At 39.7% G+C, this 17,693-nt stretch overlaps 2 protein-coding genes across 10 annotated transcripts in view; one reads left to right on the forward strand and one right to left on the reverse strand.

Annotated features, from left to right (window-relative positions):
• The window catches only part of RIMKLB (ribosomal modification protein rimK like family member B), a 112,969-nt gene that overhangs the window by 64,426 nt on the left and 30,850 nt on the right, over positions 1-17,693 (reverse strand). The gene's annotated exons all lie outside the window — the stretch shown is intronic.
• MFAP5 (microfibril associated protein 5) lies at positions 712-15,801 on the forward strand. Of its 8 annotated transcripts, XM_045186917.3 has the most exons (11): positions 712-736; positions 872-1,008; positions 1,541-1,600; positions 2,626-2,661; positions 7,386-7,430; positions 7,761-7,793; positions 8,217-8,252; positions 10,378-10,407; positions 11,112-11,208; positions 11,759-11,832; positions 13,094-15,800. In XM_045186917.3, the coding sequence occupies exons 3-11, from the start codon at positions 1,543-1,545 to the stop codon at positions 13,204-13,206; spliced, it is 522 nt and encodes a 173-aa protein (XP_045042852.1). In that variant the 5' UTR covers positions 712-736; positions 872-1,008; positions 1,541-1,542; the 3' UTR covers positions 13,207-15,800. The 8 variants fall into 8 exon arrangements, with proteins under 8 accessions (XP_045042852.1, XP_024435034.1, XP_024435030.1 ...); XM_024579266.3 differs by lacking the exon at positions 712-736 and having other exon boundaries at positions 792-1,008; positions 11,121-11,208; positions 13,094-15,801; XM_024579262.4 differs by lacking the exon at positions 712-736 and having other exon boundaries at positions 792-1,008.

Here is a 17,693-nt window from a genome sequence, read left to right on the forward strand (position 1 = left end):
AGAAAGTGTCGTCTACATATTATTGTACTGATGGAGGAAAGAAGAAAGAGGAAAAGTACTGATGGAAAGTAAGTCTAGCAAATAAACACAAACTTGGCTCTCAGTTTTCCGTGGGCTTCTGTTGGCATTTTTGTACTTAAGACTCCAGAAACCAAGATTCTCAGCATAAACTTAAACAAAGCCAAAAGACAGAATACAGCTGGCACCTCCTCTCACAGAGCTCTTCCACATTTCAAAATGATATAGAGGGTACTGTGTTCCTCAACTTTTTCCAACTCTAAGACAGCCAGCCCTCTTCTTGGACAGACTCGTATGATGTCTGTTTTTGCTTGGATGTGGGAATAAATGGGATTTCTAGGGGAAGAGAAAAACAAGAATATGAATGTATGGGTCAAGAAAGAGGCAAAGAAAGAAGATAAATACAGGGATACAAAGAAATCTGTTGGTGTTGAATAGAGGAATGTCCAAAAAGAACGAAGTGAGAAAGGAGGATGCAAAAATGATTCAAAGAGGGAAGATCGTCATAGATAGGAACAGATTCTGGTAATGTGCAGTAAAACATTCCAAGGATGAGATAGAACCAATTAGGTAAGAAGAAACCCCAGGGAAGGGGGGTGGCCAGATTACGAGAGGGAAAATAAACTCATGGAAGAAAGGCATACACGAACTTGGGCCAACCCTTCTAAGGAGCAGCAGTATCTCTCACCAATGTGGTCATAACCTTTGGAATGAGGGTGTGAGTGACTGCAAAGTCCCATCCCCCTTCTCATTTCAGCCTCATTGCACTCCTGTAGCCTGGCTCTCTCTTGCTCTCTCGTTCTCTCTCTCTCTTGCTCTCTCTCTCTCACTCTCCCTCATCTCATTGTTTCAGGAGGCCAATTTTGAAGTCTTTCCCAGGGAGTGGCCCTGTTCATCTTATTCTCCAGCCAAAGTAGGAATAGCGTGAGAAGGGGAGAGACACAGTCAGCAGCCAAAGGACTCGGTGGAAAGAGCAGAGGACCATAGACAGTGAGTTGTTTGATTGTATAAAACTCTGAATAAACAGAGTGTGTGTATTTGTGTGTGTGCATGTGTGTGCATGTGTGTATGCATTGAAGGGTTGGAGGGGGGCAATGGGGAATGTCACTGAACTTAAAATTGAACAGATGCCCCAATTATCCATGAAATTCAAATGAAAGAAGACACGGAGATAAGCAGATGATATATACAAGTCACAGATATCAAAAGAGAAGATCAGACCCTAGGGGTGAACAAGACCACAGGGTAAGGGCAAACATGGACCATTTTCAACGTAAAATTTCTTCTGACTTGGTAGAAAAGAGTAATGGGAAAGAGAATGGTAAGTGATCAAAGAATGGGATTTAAATTGAGAACTAAATGTTGGGTGAAAGATGAGACAGAAACAGTTTGAATCATATGGGGGACCAGGAAAGCTCCTGGGAAGACAAAGAGACAGGGGCCACAGACATCCTTTCCTGGAACTAAAATGCTGATGTGTCTCTGAGCGTTGCAGCGTTTACTCTTCCCACCACCCCATTAGATATGCTGCTCTTGGGACCCAAGGTGCTGCTGTTTCTCACCATACTCATCATTCCCTCAGGTGAGTCCCTACCTTTATTCTTTTCTCCAAGAAATGCTAGCTCCTCAGCTATACATGTGTCTGGAGGCGTGTGTTAGAAAGTGGAATGAAAAGAGGTTGAGGGGATCTGGGAGAGAGATGTTTGCTCTTGAGTTCCAGAATTGCTGTGAAAGGGAAGAAAGGAATAGATTTTGCGTTAAAGAAAAAAAGGGCAGAGATATGGCAAGAGATGACCTCAGACTTGGGAAAAGATATCCTGAGAGTTATGAAACTAAAGTGAAATGAAGATACTCACAAACGCATTTTAACCGAAAGAGGGTCACACACACAAATACCCAAGTAAACGAACACCAAAGGAAACAGAAGCCAATAACACAAATGCATGCACAAATGTATAGAGACCACCTGATAAGAAACTAGACCAAGTTTAAATCCTGTAGAAAAACAGTAAGGTGTAACAAACACTGGCACCAGTGTACACAGACATATATTCACGTGCACACCAAAAAGATGTGCCAAATCTATACACAAAAGGAAAATGATCTTCACAGATTTCACAGGAACTAGTTAGAAGATCAGCTATAGAAAATGAAGGTTGGATTTCAAAAAAAAGTCCTACTCTATTTGATTCTCTTATTCTGCCAGATAGAGACTGTGAAAAAGCAATCTTTTTGCCTTGCTCAGTAGTGGAGCTAGTGGGATGGCCGTGGGGACAGGACAGGCCACATGAGAAAGCCCTCTCTGCGGGCCCTCTCTGTGGAACAGGACCCCATTCCTTCCGGTGGCAATGAGAGCAAGCAGCCATGCTGAGCCAGGGCACAACAGAGCAGGGGTTGTTCTCAGGAATTCGTTGTCTTTCTGGAGTTTTTCCATGTTTGTGTGAAGCACTCATTACCAGAGTGATTTTTTATTGAACCACATAAAAATAAAACACAAAAAGATAAAGAACAACCATTGCCCCATCATTTTCTGGTTTATCTCATAAAAGCTTTTGGGGGTATAGAGCTGGAATCACTCCCATCTCTTTTCTCCTTCCTTTGGTACAGACTGGACACCTCTAGGGGTCAGTGGTCAAGGAGAAGGTAGGTGAACCCTTCGACCCGGGCTTATCAGTGTTATATAAATGACTGGGCAGTAATACAAACAGAGATATTTGCCAAGGTGTGGGAGACAGGATCTAATTCACTGGTCTCCACAATCCTATTATCCCATTTATATAACCTTCTTGTCTTTTTTTTTTAATCTACTGAAGTATGTTTCCTAAGACCTCCTCTATGCCCATCTCTTGCTTCTGCTTTCCTCTATACAACATCTCTTATCTTGCTCCAAAAATGCCCACTAATCCTAACAGAAAGCATTTGCCTATCCATGTAACAGTGGAGAAACTAAAATGCAAAGTCAGGATGAGAAGTCATCTTAATACTACTGTGAAATTGTGGCGCAACTGGACAGAACCATAGAGTCTCTGCTTCCAAAGGATTGCTTCCTTCAACTTAATCAAGGAGAGTCCAATCAACATCTCTACTCTGCCTCCAGACACTCAACATATTGTATGTTGGCATGTATAATGTGCCCCGTGTATAACGCACACCCATGATTTTGTGCACACTATACATGGGAATTACTATGCCCATTATTATACCCATGTATAGAGCACACCCTAATTTTTTCTTCAAAATTTGGGGAAAGATTGTGCATTATATATGGCAAAATACAGTAATTATAATTTATCTCTTACTTTTCCCAATCCTTGTGAGCACAATAGTATGTAATCCATTAATAGGTCATAAAATCAACTTAGTGGATCACAACTGGTATTTTTTAAAAGAATTAGAATAGACTAAAATAAAAATAGAGTACACGCAAGTCCATCGCAAGAGTAAAGTATTATCTTTAAACTTGTTTCAGTTTTATGTAGGCCCTGGGGCATGATATAATTTTTTATGTCATGTGCGTTCTGGAACAGAAGACAAAAATATAGAAATAAAAACGTTTTTTCTCTGCTGTGAGTGAATAGGTCTGAATCCCTAAATTTCTGAACCTAGGTCATTAGATTTCAGCACCAGCAAAACCAAAAATCTGAATTCATTTCTCTGGGCTGGATAAGGTCCCGTCCTACTTTATGACTTTGTGACGCTTCTCTATGAGAAATATTATAAAATAAGATGAAAATGTCTCCTTAAGTTTCCTTTTCAGAGGACATAAGTTCTAGATAAGTTATTTATATAGTGGTAGCTCATGGAAAAGGTGGGTAAATGAGGAATATGGGGAAGGTGGGTAAGCTGAAAGACATGCAGAAAAGCCGTACTGGGTCCTGAAACCCTGAGACAGCTGGGACACACACTCAACCCCCTTGCCCTCCCCCGCTGTTTCTGTGAGCGGCTGGACTGGAATGTGGCTAGAGAAAAAGCAACCAGGGCCAGACTGGACTACATCCCGAGAGGCTCCACTCCCCTCTTAGTCTCTGGAATAATTCAGGTCAGTGGTTTTTTAACTATCCCGTGGGATTGAAAGAGACCTGGATTCCTTTCATCAAAAGTTATCCTGAATAAAGCAAGTTTATACTGAGTGTTAAAGACAAAAATGCTCTATTGTCAGATCAAATGATTTTTCTGTCTGGAATTTCTTTTAAAAAGGATGAGGTAAGCAGTTAGCAGGGAAGGGGGGTGAGGGAGGCAAATTTCTTCATAACGTTTTATTTGTGTTTTACCTCTACTACAATGATCAATAACTCTGACTTGCTTTATTAAAATGCTACTCTCATCAAATTTAAATCTGACAGACTGAGGTTAAAAAAAGGTCAAACCAAACTATGTGAATTTGCTGACCTCTAGTGGGTAAGACAGATTATGACTATAAGTTTTCCACAGTGAAGGATCACTGTAGATGGGATATTTGCTATTTGTTTTTGTTAAGTATATTTTATTGATTATGCTAAAACCGTTGTTCCATTTATTTTTTTCTCCCCTTTTTCCCCCTCTGCCTGGTACCCTCATTTCCTCCAACATCACCCCTCTCCCTGCCCTTAGTTCATGTCCATGGGTAATACATATAAGTTCTTTGGCTTCTACATTTCCTATACTGTTCTTAACCTCCCCCTGTCTATTTTATACCTACCATTTGTGCTTCTTATTCCCTGTATCTTTTCCCCCATTTTCCCCCTCCCACTCCCCACTGATAACCCTCCATGTGATCTCCATTTCTGTGATTCTGTTCTTGTTCTAGTTGTTTGCTCAGTTTGTGTTTGGTGTTGATTTTTAGGTTCAGTTGATATTGTTGATAGTTGTGAGTTTGTTGTCATTTTACTGTTCACAGTTTTGATCATCTCCTTTTTCTTAGATAGTCCCTTTAACGTTTCATATAAGGGCTTTGTGATGATGCACTCCTTTAACTTGACCTTAACTGGGAAACACTTTATCTGCCCTCCCATTCTAAATAGCTTTGCTGGGTAGAGTAATCTTGGATGTAGGTCCTTGCCTTTCATGACTTTGAATACTTCTTTCCAGCCCCTTCTTACCTGTAATGTTTCTTTTGAGAAATCAACTGATAGTCTTATGGGAACTCCTTTGTAGGTAACACTCTTCTTTTCTCTTGCTGCTTTTAAGATTTTCTCCTTATCTTTAATCTTGGGTAATTTAATTATTATGTGTCTTGTTGTGTTCTTCTTTGAATGCATCTTGTTTGGGATTCTCTAAGCTTCCTAGACTTGTATGTCTAGTTCTTTCGCCAGATTGGGAAGGTTTTCTTTCATTATTTTTTCAAATAAGTTTACAATTTCTTGCGCTTCCTCTTCTCTTGTAGCCACCCCTATGATTTAGATGTTGCAATGTTTAAAGTTGTCCCAGAGGTTCCTAAGCCTCTCCTCATTTTTTTGAATTCTTGTTTTTTCATTCAGTTCTGATTGAATGTTTATTTCTTCCTTCTGCACCAAATTGTTGATTTGAATCCCAGCTTCCTTCCCTTCACTGTTGGTGCCCTGTACATTTTTCTTTATTTCATTTTGTATAGCCTTCACTTCTTCCTTTATTTTGCACCCCAACACAATCATTTCTGTGAGCATCCTGATTACCAGTGTTTTGAACTCTGCATCTGATAGGTGGGCTATCTCCTCATCATTTAGTTCTTCTTCTGGAGTTTTGGTCTGTTCTTTCATTTGGGCCACATTTCTTTGTCTCTGTGCACCTGTTTTGTTGTAAGGGGTGGAGCCTTAGGATTTGCCAGGTTGGAATAACCCAAGTCGCTGCATTGTGGAACTGTATGTTGGGGAGGGGTCAGAGAGAACACAATGTTGTTTGCTGGGCTCTTGCCCTGCTTTCAGTCACTTCCCTTGTTCCTACAAGCAAATTGTGCCCTTTCAGGAGCTGCCCTGGTGCTTATTCCCAGGTAGCTGGGCTTGTGTACATTCTAACACCCTGTGGGCCCCTCCAATGGATTCTCCGGTGAGACAGGCAGTTTCTCCCACCACTGCAACCCCCAGCCCAAGGGACTTTTACAGCCAGAGGTTTTGAGGCTTTATTTCCCTGTGCTGGAACCCTGGGTTGCATAGTGTCTCGATCCTCAATTGTTCCTCCTTGTTTATTGGCACATGAATGTGGGACATGCCTGGTCCGCCAACCACTGCCTTGCCTGCCCAGTCTGCCAACCGTTGCCTGGCCCTGTGTCCTCTCTGCCTCAGCTGCCCATCTCCGTCCCTCCTACCAGTCTGGATAAATGTTTCTTCTTTAAATCCTTGGTTGTTGGACTTCCATACAGTGCAATTTGCTGGCAGTTTTTATTGTTTTTTGTTTTTAAACTGGTTGTTATCCTTCTTTTGGTTGCATAAGGAAGCAAAGCGTATCTACCTACACCGCCATCTTGGCCAGAAATCCATATTTGCTATTTCAGTGTTAACATTGATTTGTCATTTTGCTTTTTTAATTCAAATGAAGTTGCTCTAGGAAGTGCTATTATTTATAGTTTTAGATACCATTTTTCTTAGTTTATCTCAATATATTCCACCTTAAGTCCTGAACCATTTTTACTCCTTCTCCTCCTGCCTTTGCTTTCCAAGATCAATTAATTGCAAGGCGTTGTCTACTAACACATGCATTTTCCCTCCCCTCTCTTCACCCTGCTTCTCACTGAGCATCATAACATTACCAATATCACCTTTTATGAACACTCTTGTATATGAGCATATCATCAGACTGATATCCAATTACATCAAAATTATAAATATCAAAATCCATGTCTTAGGTAAAGATAATTTTCATTTTGAGTAAGCATAGCAAAAGGTCATCAATCCATTGTACTTATTAACAAGTTCTATGATCTTGGGTAAATTATTTATTCTTCTGGTACTCACTTTTATCAGCTGTAAAAACAGGGATTTAACAGTGCCTGGCACATAGTTAACTCAGATTAGCCAAATATAGTATCATCTGTTAGGACAATAAAATAATGTAAGTTTTTCCTGCCATCTGATGCTTAACCAAAGTCTGAGAGAGACTAACCTACCTGAGAAAGGGGTGCCTGTGGAAGATTATCTGATGGGCATGTATTTTAGTTTATTCATTCCTCTAAAAAGACAAAGGAAAAAAAGTTATTCTATGCCAAGGACTGCATGGGTATATTCATGGAAGTAGGAAAGTATGACATTTGTTTGAGTTATAGGGGAAAGGACTTGGGCTGGGAAACAAACAAAGAAAAATAATTGTGGGATAATTTGTGTTGGCCACCGTGCTAGACAATTTCACTTACTGGGAGTGCAAGGGTGGGAGGGATAAGGAGAGTGCTCAGAAATGTTTTCTGATTTTTTTTTATTTAGTAGAAGTGACTCAAGTGACTCAAGAAACATTCACAGAAGATCCTAGTAAGCATCCCTTTCTTTGCTTTCATACTGGGGATAGGAGGATTGATGATGATGTCTATACAAAGAATAATGAAGACTAGAAGAAGAGGGGTTGGTGGGCACTCTGAACCATGCAGAGCTGATTGTTTATCTCAGATGCCAGCAATGCCATAAACATGTCCAATACTTTTCTCTTCTCCATTTCCTTCTGTGAGTCCTTTATATTTGCCTCCACAATCCACATTCTTTTGCCTCAATCTTTCTTGCCTCCTTAGATCATCATCCCTTATCTGATTCCCTTTCTACCTTTTCTACCTGCACTTTTTTATTCTCTGTGTTGTATCTTTACAGATCTGGTAAATGAACCCCCTACAGATGAAACAGGTAAGTTTTACTACAGTTCTTTGAAAATGGCATGATTCTCAATATTCACAATATTTATTCTAGCACTCGAATTAATCCTATATTTTTATCTATGGGAAAGGCATAGAGAGATGGTGGGCATGTTGCTGAGTGAGAGGAGTAAAAGGAAGAGGGGTCCCTAGTCTTCTAAAAGGAGGAAACAAAGTGGATTAATAGCTAAAATAAGGCATGAATGATAGTAGCTCCAAAAAATTAGTATAGTGTCAATAAAACAAATATTCTGCAAAAAATATTCACAATTACTTCAATTACCTCATTGGATATAATACACAAAGCCAGTCATAGCCTTGGCCTTGCCCTAATATCTCCATTCTTTTTTTTATTCTGCCTTCCCCCTTGACAATTCAAAGCCCTCCTTACACCTGCTGTTTTGTGCCTTTTCAGTTCTGGCTGATATCGTGCTTTCCACAGATGACCTGGGTGAGTTCAAAGCTGGGATCCCAGGGCCACCGGGGCCATTCTGGGCCTTCCCCAGAGTCCTTTATGGAAGGCAGTACAGCTTGTGAAGGATCCTAAATAGACAGGGTTACAGTTTCTGTAGACTTCCTTCCAACAGTTTAATTTAAATTAATTACATTTTTGACCCCCTAACAAGCAGGCACTGTGCTAAGTGTTTGATATACAAAACCCCAACATGTGATCTTTCATAGTTTCTAAGACTAGTAAAGGCAAGACAGATAAACAAAGAAATATATGGGGAGATAAAGAAAAACTTTCTAGAAGTAATGGGCGAACTGAATTTTGAAAGAAGAACTGGAACAAGCCAGGCAATCATGGAGGGGATGTGCATTCCAACCAAAGGTAATAGCTGTTCAAACACGTGAAAGCAAAACAGAGCTTGGTATATTGGGGAAACTGAGTTTTTTGAATGGTTAGGGTCAAAACCATGAGGAACAAGGGGTAGGATATGAGTAAAGGAGATAGAAACTAGCAGGTTTTGCTACTTAGGTGCCAGGGATATAAAAGTGAACAAAACTAGTTTTCTTCTACTAGGCATTTTTAGTGAAATAGACAAGATAAACAAATGAACAAGTTTAATAAGCAAGTGAACAAATATAAAAGACTCCTTGACTACATTCCATGTTGGAGGTTAGGCAAGGCTTTTCTAGAGGACAATTTGACTAAACTGCTTCTTGAAAGACAAGTAGAAGTGAATCAAGTGAATATAAGAGGAAAGAGCAGAGCTTTTCGGTGAAGAAAATAATGTGGGCAAAGGCATAGGTTGGGAATGAAAACCAGAGTATAGTGTGTGCAAAGGAAGTTTCCAATCAGGTTTATGAATTGGAAAACTGATAAGGATGACATTGCACTAGTCCCAATAAAAGATGGTGGCCTGAAATAAGGTAGAGATAGTGTGAATTGAATGTGAGCTGTAAGAAAAAAAAGAGATTGCCCTGGCTGGTGTGGCTCAGTGGATTGAGTGTCAGCCTGTAAACCGAAAGGTTGCTGGTTCAATTCCCTGTCAGGGCACATGCCTGGGTTGCAGGCCCATTCGTGTGAGAGGCAACAGATTAATGTTTCTCTCACACATCGCTGTTTTTCTCCCCCTCTTTCTCTCTCCCTTCCCCTCTCTCTGAAAATAAATAAATAAAATCTTTAAAAAAGAAGAGACTGTTAAGATAATATTCAGATTTCCATTAAGTAAATGGTGGCTATTGGGTGGATGGTAGTACCATTCGCAAAAGAACAATTTGAATTGGTAAAGGGAAAAATAATTAAGTTAGTTTGGGATATGTTGGATATGAAGGATCTTTAAAAAAATCCATGAACTCTTTTATAACATGGCAGCTGGATTTGTAGGTTTGGAGCTTAGAAGAGAGATTTGGGCTAGAATAGAAATATAAATTTGAGAATTCTCTGCACATAACCTTGCAACTGAAACCACGGGATAGATGAGACCACCCAGCCCACTTCTTGTAATATCCTATTAGAAACCCTCGCAATCACATTTTTACAGGTAACTCCCATAGGTAGTCTATTCCCTCAAGATTCCTCTTGCTCTTTGATTTGTTCCCCATTCTACAAACTAGGCCCATACTTAACCAGCCCCTAGGTTAGGTTTGGCTATGTCTATGGCCCTTGCTATTCTTTACTGAATAAATTTTACCAAAGTGCACATGATGGTGTATCTGATTTACAGAGAAGAAAATTCCTTTTTTGAAGAAGAGCTTCTACAGGACAAAAAAATTTTGTCTTTTTAACTCCAGGACGAGGCTCTTCTGAGCATAAGGCTCTTTGCCTGAGCCCCTACTGAATTTGTTTATTGTCAACAACACAAAGATACTCTCAATATAACACATTTGTCAACTGTCTAGGAGAGAAAGATAGAATCATATTTCCCATCCTAACTTCTAAATCTCTTCAATTGTGTGAATCAGAATAAACTGTTATGGGTTTTCTTTTAGAAGTTGCTAAAGAGTTATTAACTCATCTCTTTCCTTATCTACATGGGTGCCCCATATGGGGCTCAACGGAGGTAACATGAGAGTTACAGAGTAGTGACTTCTAGAACTAATAATAACTGAAAAAAATTTTTTCCTTCCAGCCTCTGCCAATGATAAAAATAACATCACAGGTATGATTGTCTTTTGCATGTCTTTTTTCTAAGCTTTTTTTTTCTTCCTGAGGATTCCTTACCTTCCTGTTCTTTGGAGGGTGCATCATCTAGTTTACATCCCATATTTCTCAAAGAATACTTTTAGTATCCTTTATTCTTCTCCTCTACCTCTGCCCTTGAGTTTTGATATGAGCTCCTAAAAGTCATGGTCAAAAGATTGGACCACTGTTGGCGTGATCCCAAAACAGTCCTTTGGACTTTATTTGGTTAGGGCATTGGGAACTGGCTGCAAAGACTCAATATTACTATAGATATAAGGCTAAAGTTGCTTTCTCTAATGTACTCTAATTCCGATGTGCAGCTAGGGTTGAAAACTACTGGAACAGAAAAATAGTTACCTATCTCTCGCTCTTCAGAATAGGATTATTAGCATTTTGGTTTGATATTTCACCTGGACAACCCTAGAAGGACTTTTACCTAGAAGAGCCCTCAGAGACTATTTTAGCCACTTCTACTTATAGGTAGGGAAGCACCTAAATTTCATTTTAGTAAATTTCCTATTACTCTACTTTGGTGACCAGGAAGGAAGTGCCCCAACTCACTATCCTCTGTAGAGACCACTTTGTATGTTTTTCCCACTTTATCTGTCCTCCTCCATCCCTTTTATCCTTTGTTTGTATTTTTCTTGTTTGTTATGCCTCTCCCTATTTTTTTGTGCTGAGCTCCTTCAGAGTGCCGGGATGAGAAATTTGCTTGCACAAGACTCTACTCGGTGCATCGGCCAGTCAAGCAATGCATTCATCAGTTATGCTTTACCAGGTATGGAACCCCAGAATACCCAGAGAGCATCTTCCATGATAGTGTTTCCATGTTAGCAGTTATTTAATGAGTAGCCACTATGGAATTTCAGTCTTCCATAGTGGCTACTCATTATGGAGGGGAGAAGATTTTAGCATAACACTCCTAGCTAATCCCGAAGGCACCAGATAGAACCTGGAACCTGGGTTGAGGTATACAGAGAACAGGCTGACTAACAAGTCCAGGTGCTAGAGGGCAAATAAAAGCGAGGGCTGGAGGAAGGACAGTCATGAGAGAAACACAGGTACATTGAATGTGTTACCTCATAGAAAAAAAGGCTGAAATGAAAGATCCAAGTCTGAAGGTAGAAAATAGTGGGAAAGAGAAAGTACTAAGTTTATGCAAAGTGTCACTAAGAAGAGTAATACCATTTTCTGAAATAGTTAGGAAATTCAGATCAAGAAGAGTGGGGAATACAGGAATTGAAGAGGCATCCTAGGCCTAGGCTATTTCTTCTGCTCAACACTTTTTTCTGTCTCCTTCCTTAACCATGACATTGGGGCTGTGGCAGTTTACGGCGCATGTACATCATCAACAATGAGATCTGCTCCCGTCTTGTCTGTAAAGAACATGAAGCTATGAAAGGTAAGACGATGTCTGTGTTTTTGATGGGGGAAGGGACAGTTATGAGAGAGTTAAATAAGGACACAATGTTAATGGATCCAAAGTCTGGCTTTGGAAGAGGGCTTTTGGCTCCCCACTTAGCTTCCACCAGGGCTCCACCAAGTTACCACAAATAAGTAATCCAAGTAAAGCAGCATTTTAATATAGAAACATAACCTTACAAAAAGTAGTCCCAGATCTTTTTCCAATTAGACTGTAACTCCCAAACTCTCCTAGACATAGATGGAGGTTTCTGAAGCTCTGGCTGCTTTGAAGATCATTCACTGGGGTTCCAGGTAAAAAGGGCAAGTCAGCCATTACAAGTAACAGATTCTACTAGTCTGCAGCCATGTTTGTAACTCGAAAGAACAAACAAACAAGAAAAAACACATAACTCGATTAGAAATAGACTGAGCATTTAGAAACCGGCTATCTTATAAACAATCCACCACTTCCAAAGCACCCTTTACATTGCTCATTGTGAAATTCTCAAGGTAGAGGAAGGTAGAGAGACTTTATAAAAACAAAAGGGTCAAAACTGTGTGACCATGTATTGTGGGAACAAAAATACTTCTCACCTTCCCCATTGCCTGCCCCCAAAGGTGGCTGTGGTTGGAGAGGGCACCACAGACAGGCCGCTTCTGACTCAGCAGCCTGCCTTGCACTGAGTTGCTGAGTAAGAGCTGTACTTAACTTTGCAGAAGGAAATTTGCTGCTTGTCCCCAATGGTTCTGTGCAAGCCACCTGCAAGGGAAGCACCTTGAGATTGAGGATGAGTATTTGGGACTCTAAGCACTTTCAAGTGTCTCCAGGGACTTAGTCAAGTTAGCTATTTGTACAAGGTAAACACTTAAATATATAGAGTGATTGGACCTCATTTTTTTGCTATTCAATAAGTCACTGAATAGAAAACGTGTGAGCTAGATGTATAAAGGAAAGTAACATTGACTGACCACCTGTGCTAGGTACTTTGCATACATTGTTTCATTTTACTACAACTAAACTGTTGAGGCAGGTATTTTAATACTTATTTTACAGGAAAGGATAGTGACGTTCAGAAAAGTTAAGAAACTTTCTAGTAAGTGGTAAATAACTAGTAGGTGGCAGGGCTGGGATTCTAACTCAGATCTACTTCTCTCCAACATTTTCACTCCACCACACTGGAGTCTTCTCTTTCTCGTAAAATAGGAGCCCTCGGGATCTTGCTGCATTCTTATCCCATCACCCTCTGCTTCTTTTCTAGATGAGCTTTGCCGGCAGATGGCTGGTCTGCCCCCAAGGCGACTCCGGCGCTCCAACTACTTCCGACTTCCTCCCTGTGAAAATGTGAATTTGCAGAGACCCAGTGGTCTGTGATCATCAAGGAAGTGGAAAAATGAAAAAATATGTGGGTGGGAAGAGAATGCTCTAGGAAGGGGGAACTCCTTGTCTAACCATTGTCAGCTAACCCAGTATTTCGCTTTTGCCCCTACTCCCTGATTTTTCACCCAGAGAAACATTTATCTCATTTCTGGCACTCACAACACAAAGTCTGTATTATTGCTTGGTTTTACTACTTCCCAATATCATAGACATATAGGTAAATGATGACCAGGTAGATTATATACAAACATTCTACATACAATTTCCAGGAAAAAGAAACTTAAGGTTAATAATATTTACTATTGAATCTATCTGAGCTAGATCTTGGGGTGGAAGGAATCATTACTGTCTATTTTGGCTAGCTATAGAACTTCATGAACTTTCCTCTTAAGAGCTACCAAGATTAACTCCCCATTTGTCTGTAATATTATGGTCCTTTTTAACTATTTTTGCTGATTGTCATAATATTTGCCTGACAAGTCCTCTGTATGAAAAACATCATGATAATTGTTGTAGTCCTAAAAAATTCTCCAGAGCCAAGAGTTATATAATCCTACTAACAATATATAAAGACCCAAAATGTTATCTTCTGCTAAGCTCAGAGGCTGAAGCTAAAGAGAGAGGGGCAGGCCAGATAAAGAACTTGGACTCATGATTCCTTATTCAATTTTTTAAGCAGTTGTCTAATCAGCAAGTTGGGCTGGGAAGTAAGTCTCATTTTCTTACTCATTTATGGTAGTATTGGGGTTAGTCCACCTCCACAGGTTAATTACACAACTAATGTCAAACCATATCACTGGACTGAATATCTGAGTTATTCCTCCTTCTTCCATTCTCTCCCCTTAACCAAAATCCTTAGAGATTATTATGCAAATAGATCCTGGAATAGCCTGATTTGGGGCCTAAGAAAGGCATTCAGACCTTAACTTTAAGACACAGGCATAAAGTTTACCTAATGGTTTATAAAAAAGAGTAAAAGAAACAGTATTTAGACAACCCACACTCTTATCCTGGGTCGAGCTGTAACCAGGTAGCCTCCGATAAGTCATGTTTCCTCATTAGGCCCTGGTTTAATTTCCCCATCTTTAACATGAGAAGGTTTAATTTACACTAGTTCTAAGGTTTCTTTTAATTCTATGATTCTCAAGATTTAAATGCATTGTTCATATTTCTTGAAACCTAGAGATGCAGTCTAATTCACAACAAACATGTCTACTTTACAAGGGGGAAAATATCCTATATTAAATGGATAGTGGTCCACAATATAATAGAACAAAATCCCAGTATAAGTGACAAACTATGTAGAATGGGCCTTCCATCTGAATAACTCAGTGACCGTCTTAAAAAGCCAATGGAATTCAAGTAGAAACTAGGGGACTTTGAGACATCCAGTTACATACAACAGAATGCCATTTGGTAGGGAGTGAATTTTTTTCCCATTGTTGAGAAAACTACCTAATTGAGGATTGGATTCTTGCTGTTAAGAAGCAATTTAGCTTAATGGGATTCGTACAACTGGTTTTAGAAGATGTTAGAAAAAGCCCCAAAGCATGTAGTCTCTGCGCCACAGCCTCTAGAAGTAAATGTACTCATATATAGACAGATGTATTAAATGCATATTGTAGCCACTGTAGAGAAATCTCAAAGGCACAGAGTTTCCAAGAATCACGTCAGAATATCTTCATGAACTTGACCCTCCTACCACATATTGAACGAGAGGTAGCATTCCCACCAGAAAGCACCTCAATCCCAGTATTATGTATATTGCAAATTAAACATTTTAAAATAATTTTTTTCCAATTTCCTTCTCAGATGAGAGAAGTGTTGTGTCTGGTTATTTCTTTTTCCATTCTGTGTTTAGAAAGAACTCCTAAGCTCATGCTTTTATCCCACTCTGAAAACTAAATACCAATATTGTTCAAATTTCTCTATTCCACTGTTCTCTATTGTATCCTTCTTCACTCCAGCATTCCAAATTTGTTTACCCTCCCCCAGATGTAGCCCTTCCTCAGTTCACCAGAAAATTCTTTTTCTTTTCTGCCTCCTTCAGAACCAATTGTCTTGCAATGTGAAGTTTCATGCCTTATTTTCACTTCTCTCATGCATGATCAAATTCCTGTATTTTGCCATTTCTCAGTGTCCTTATGTTCCTACCTGTTTTACTCTGACATATAAACCAACATTTCTAACTCACTTTCCAGCCTTTCTTTCCTCACTCTTATAAAGTCTTATTTTCCCTTATAGCTTTCCCCTAAAAATGGTCCAAGTTAAAGTTTCTAAGGGGTTGGTTTTGGTCCTAGTTCTTTCCCTGTGTATTCTCTTCCCACTGGCAGAATTTTATTCACCTCCATTTCATTTTTTGTTTTTTTACCCTTGACCCATTTCAGGTCCCTGAAGTTCTAGTTTTCTTTCCTTGTTCCTCCCACAAAAACATTAAAAGATTTGAAAACCTTTTACTCTTTAAGGTATTAATACTATCCTTTTCCTGGTGAATGCAAATGACAACCTTCTCAGAGAGCAGGGACTTATATTTTGATGAGAAAGAATTACTTGAATCAAAGCAATGAATCTTCAATGTTGAACTTAAAAGATTTGGTTAAAAGTTAGGCCTTTGGGGGATCAAATGCCTTCCTGGCGCCTTGATGAGATAGCAGACCTATCTGCCCACCCACAAGGTTTACTCTTCCCTCCCAAAATTGAGCTGGTCCTGCTCGGAGCCTTACTTTTTCCATATTTCACACCTATGATTGAATAAAACTCTTCTCCTTGAATGAACAAGTTCTGGAAATTCAAGTGTGCGCTGTGCTTTCTAAATATAGTTCCACGCACACTTTCTCTGAGTGTTCTTTCAACTTGCAGGTGGAAGGTGCAAACCCCAGCTGGTCTCCTCACTTCTGGGCCTTACTTTTGATAACATCAAGCAGTATATATTGCTAACCACAAGCTCCGCCCTCCTCTGCTTCAGGGTGCTGTGGCAAAAGTTGAATGTTTAACCAAATACTTTACACCTGGTCAGAAGGCGCAAGCAACTTGTAACCTCTAAGCTTCCCCCTTCCTTTTGTACTGAAGCAGCTGTAACACAGTGAAGAAAGAAATCGGAGAAGAAACAGAAAAGAAGCTACAAGAGCACCAGACAAGAGGGATAAGGAGATGGGAGAGTAATGACAGGTTGACATCAGGGCAGGTGAACCAGGAGGCTAGAAAATAGGAATTCACAAACCTGTATGGGAGAAAGGAATTTGGAGTATGGGGAAGAGATCCTGAGAGATCTGGAACCTTACAGAGTAGGATGGGAGGATATCAGAAGCACAGTGGAAGAGAGGAAGGATTGACCTTATAGTTCTGTCAACTCAGGGAGGCAAAGATTTGGTGAAAAATCCAACATTCCAGTGAAACTTGCAATCCTCACCCTGACTGGTGTGGCCCAGTGGATTGGGCACGCTCCCTCCAACCAGAACGTTGCTGGCTCAATTCCCAGTCAGGGCACATGCCTGGGTGGTAGGGGTCCCCCCGTCTGCGGGTGTGCAAGAGGCAACCAACCGATGTTTCTCTCCCTCTCTTTCTCCCTGCCTTCCCCTCTCTCTAAAAATAAATTTAAAATCTTTTCAAAAATTGAAATCCTTGTATCTTTTAGTATTTTCACCAACCAAATATCAGTGAAAGTGCCTTGTTGAGTTTCTCTGTGGTGGAGAAACAGGTGGCCACAGGTTGTTTTTTTTTCTAAAAGCCACTCAAGCAAAGTCAGAGCATCAGTCAAACGACAACTTCTGGGCAGAACCTAAGTTGGAAAAAGCAAGCATTTATATAAATAGAGGTGCAAAGCCCATATCTTCCTGTTGACAAATCAAGCTTCACTTCACTTCAAACCCTCAAATTAAAAAAAAAAATTGATAATGGCTTTTTTTCAATTTGTCCAATCACTTTCAATAAGGTTCTAGTATTTTCCTAACCCAAGGGTTCTGCCTTTTTTTTCTATCTCTAGTGTTTTTTCTTTCCTTTACCTTTGTTTTGTATGTTTACTTAGCCATACATCTATACTGTGTAGCTTTATGGAGTACTTTATTAAATTTATGAAACAATCTATAAGACTGAATTCAGAATGATCTCTTAAATTTGTGTGAGATTCACCTCCTCCCCTGAATCCCTAATGAAAAGTAATAGATGAGCTTTGAGCAAGTATGTGGAAATGTTATAATGGAAAATAACCTGAATTGTATTTAAGGGATTGATGGCCATTGAGGTAGCAGCTGCATCGTTATATACTGTTTACTAACATGTTGCTCTGTCCTAAATGGTCAAACCCAGGAGTTACAAAAAAGGTAAATTAGAACTGCACAGAAAAACATTGCTACCATGTGTATAAAATTACACCCACATACGTGTCCACCCGTTCTTGAAAATGGATGAGACTTTGGGGTTAAGCTTATTTGTATCATTATTTTGATACAAATAAGCTAATGAAATACATAATATTAACATCA

Source organism: Desmodus rotundus, chromosome 3 (assembly GCF_022682495.2).
Source record: "Desmodus rotundus isolate HL8 chromosome 3, HLdesRot8A.1, whole genome shotgun sequence".
NCBI lineage: Eukaryota > Metazoa > Chordata > Mammalia > Chiroptera > Phyllostomidae > Desmodus > Desmodus rotundus.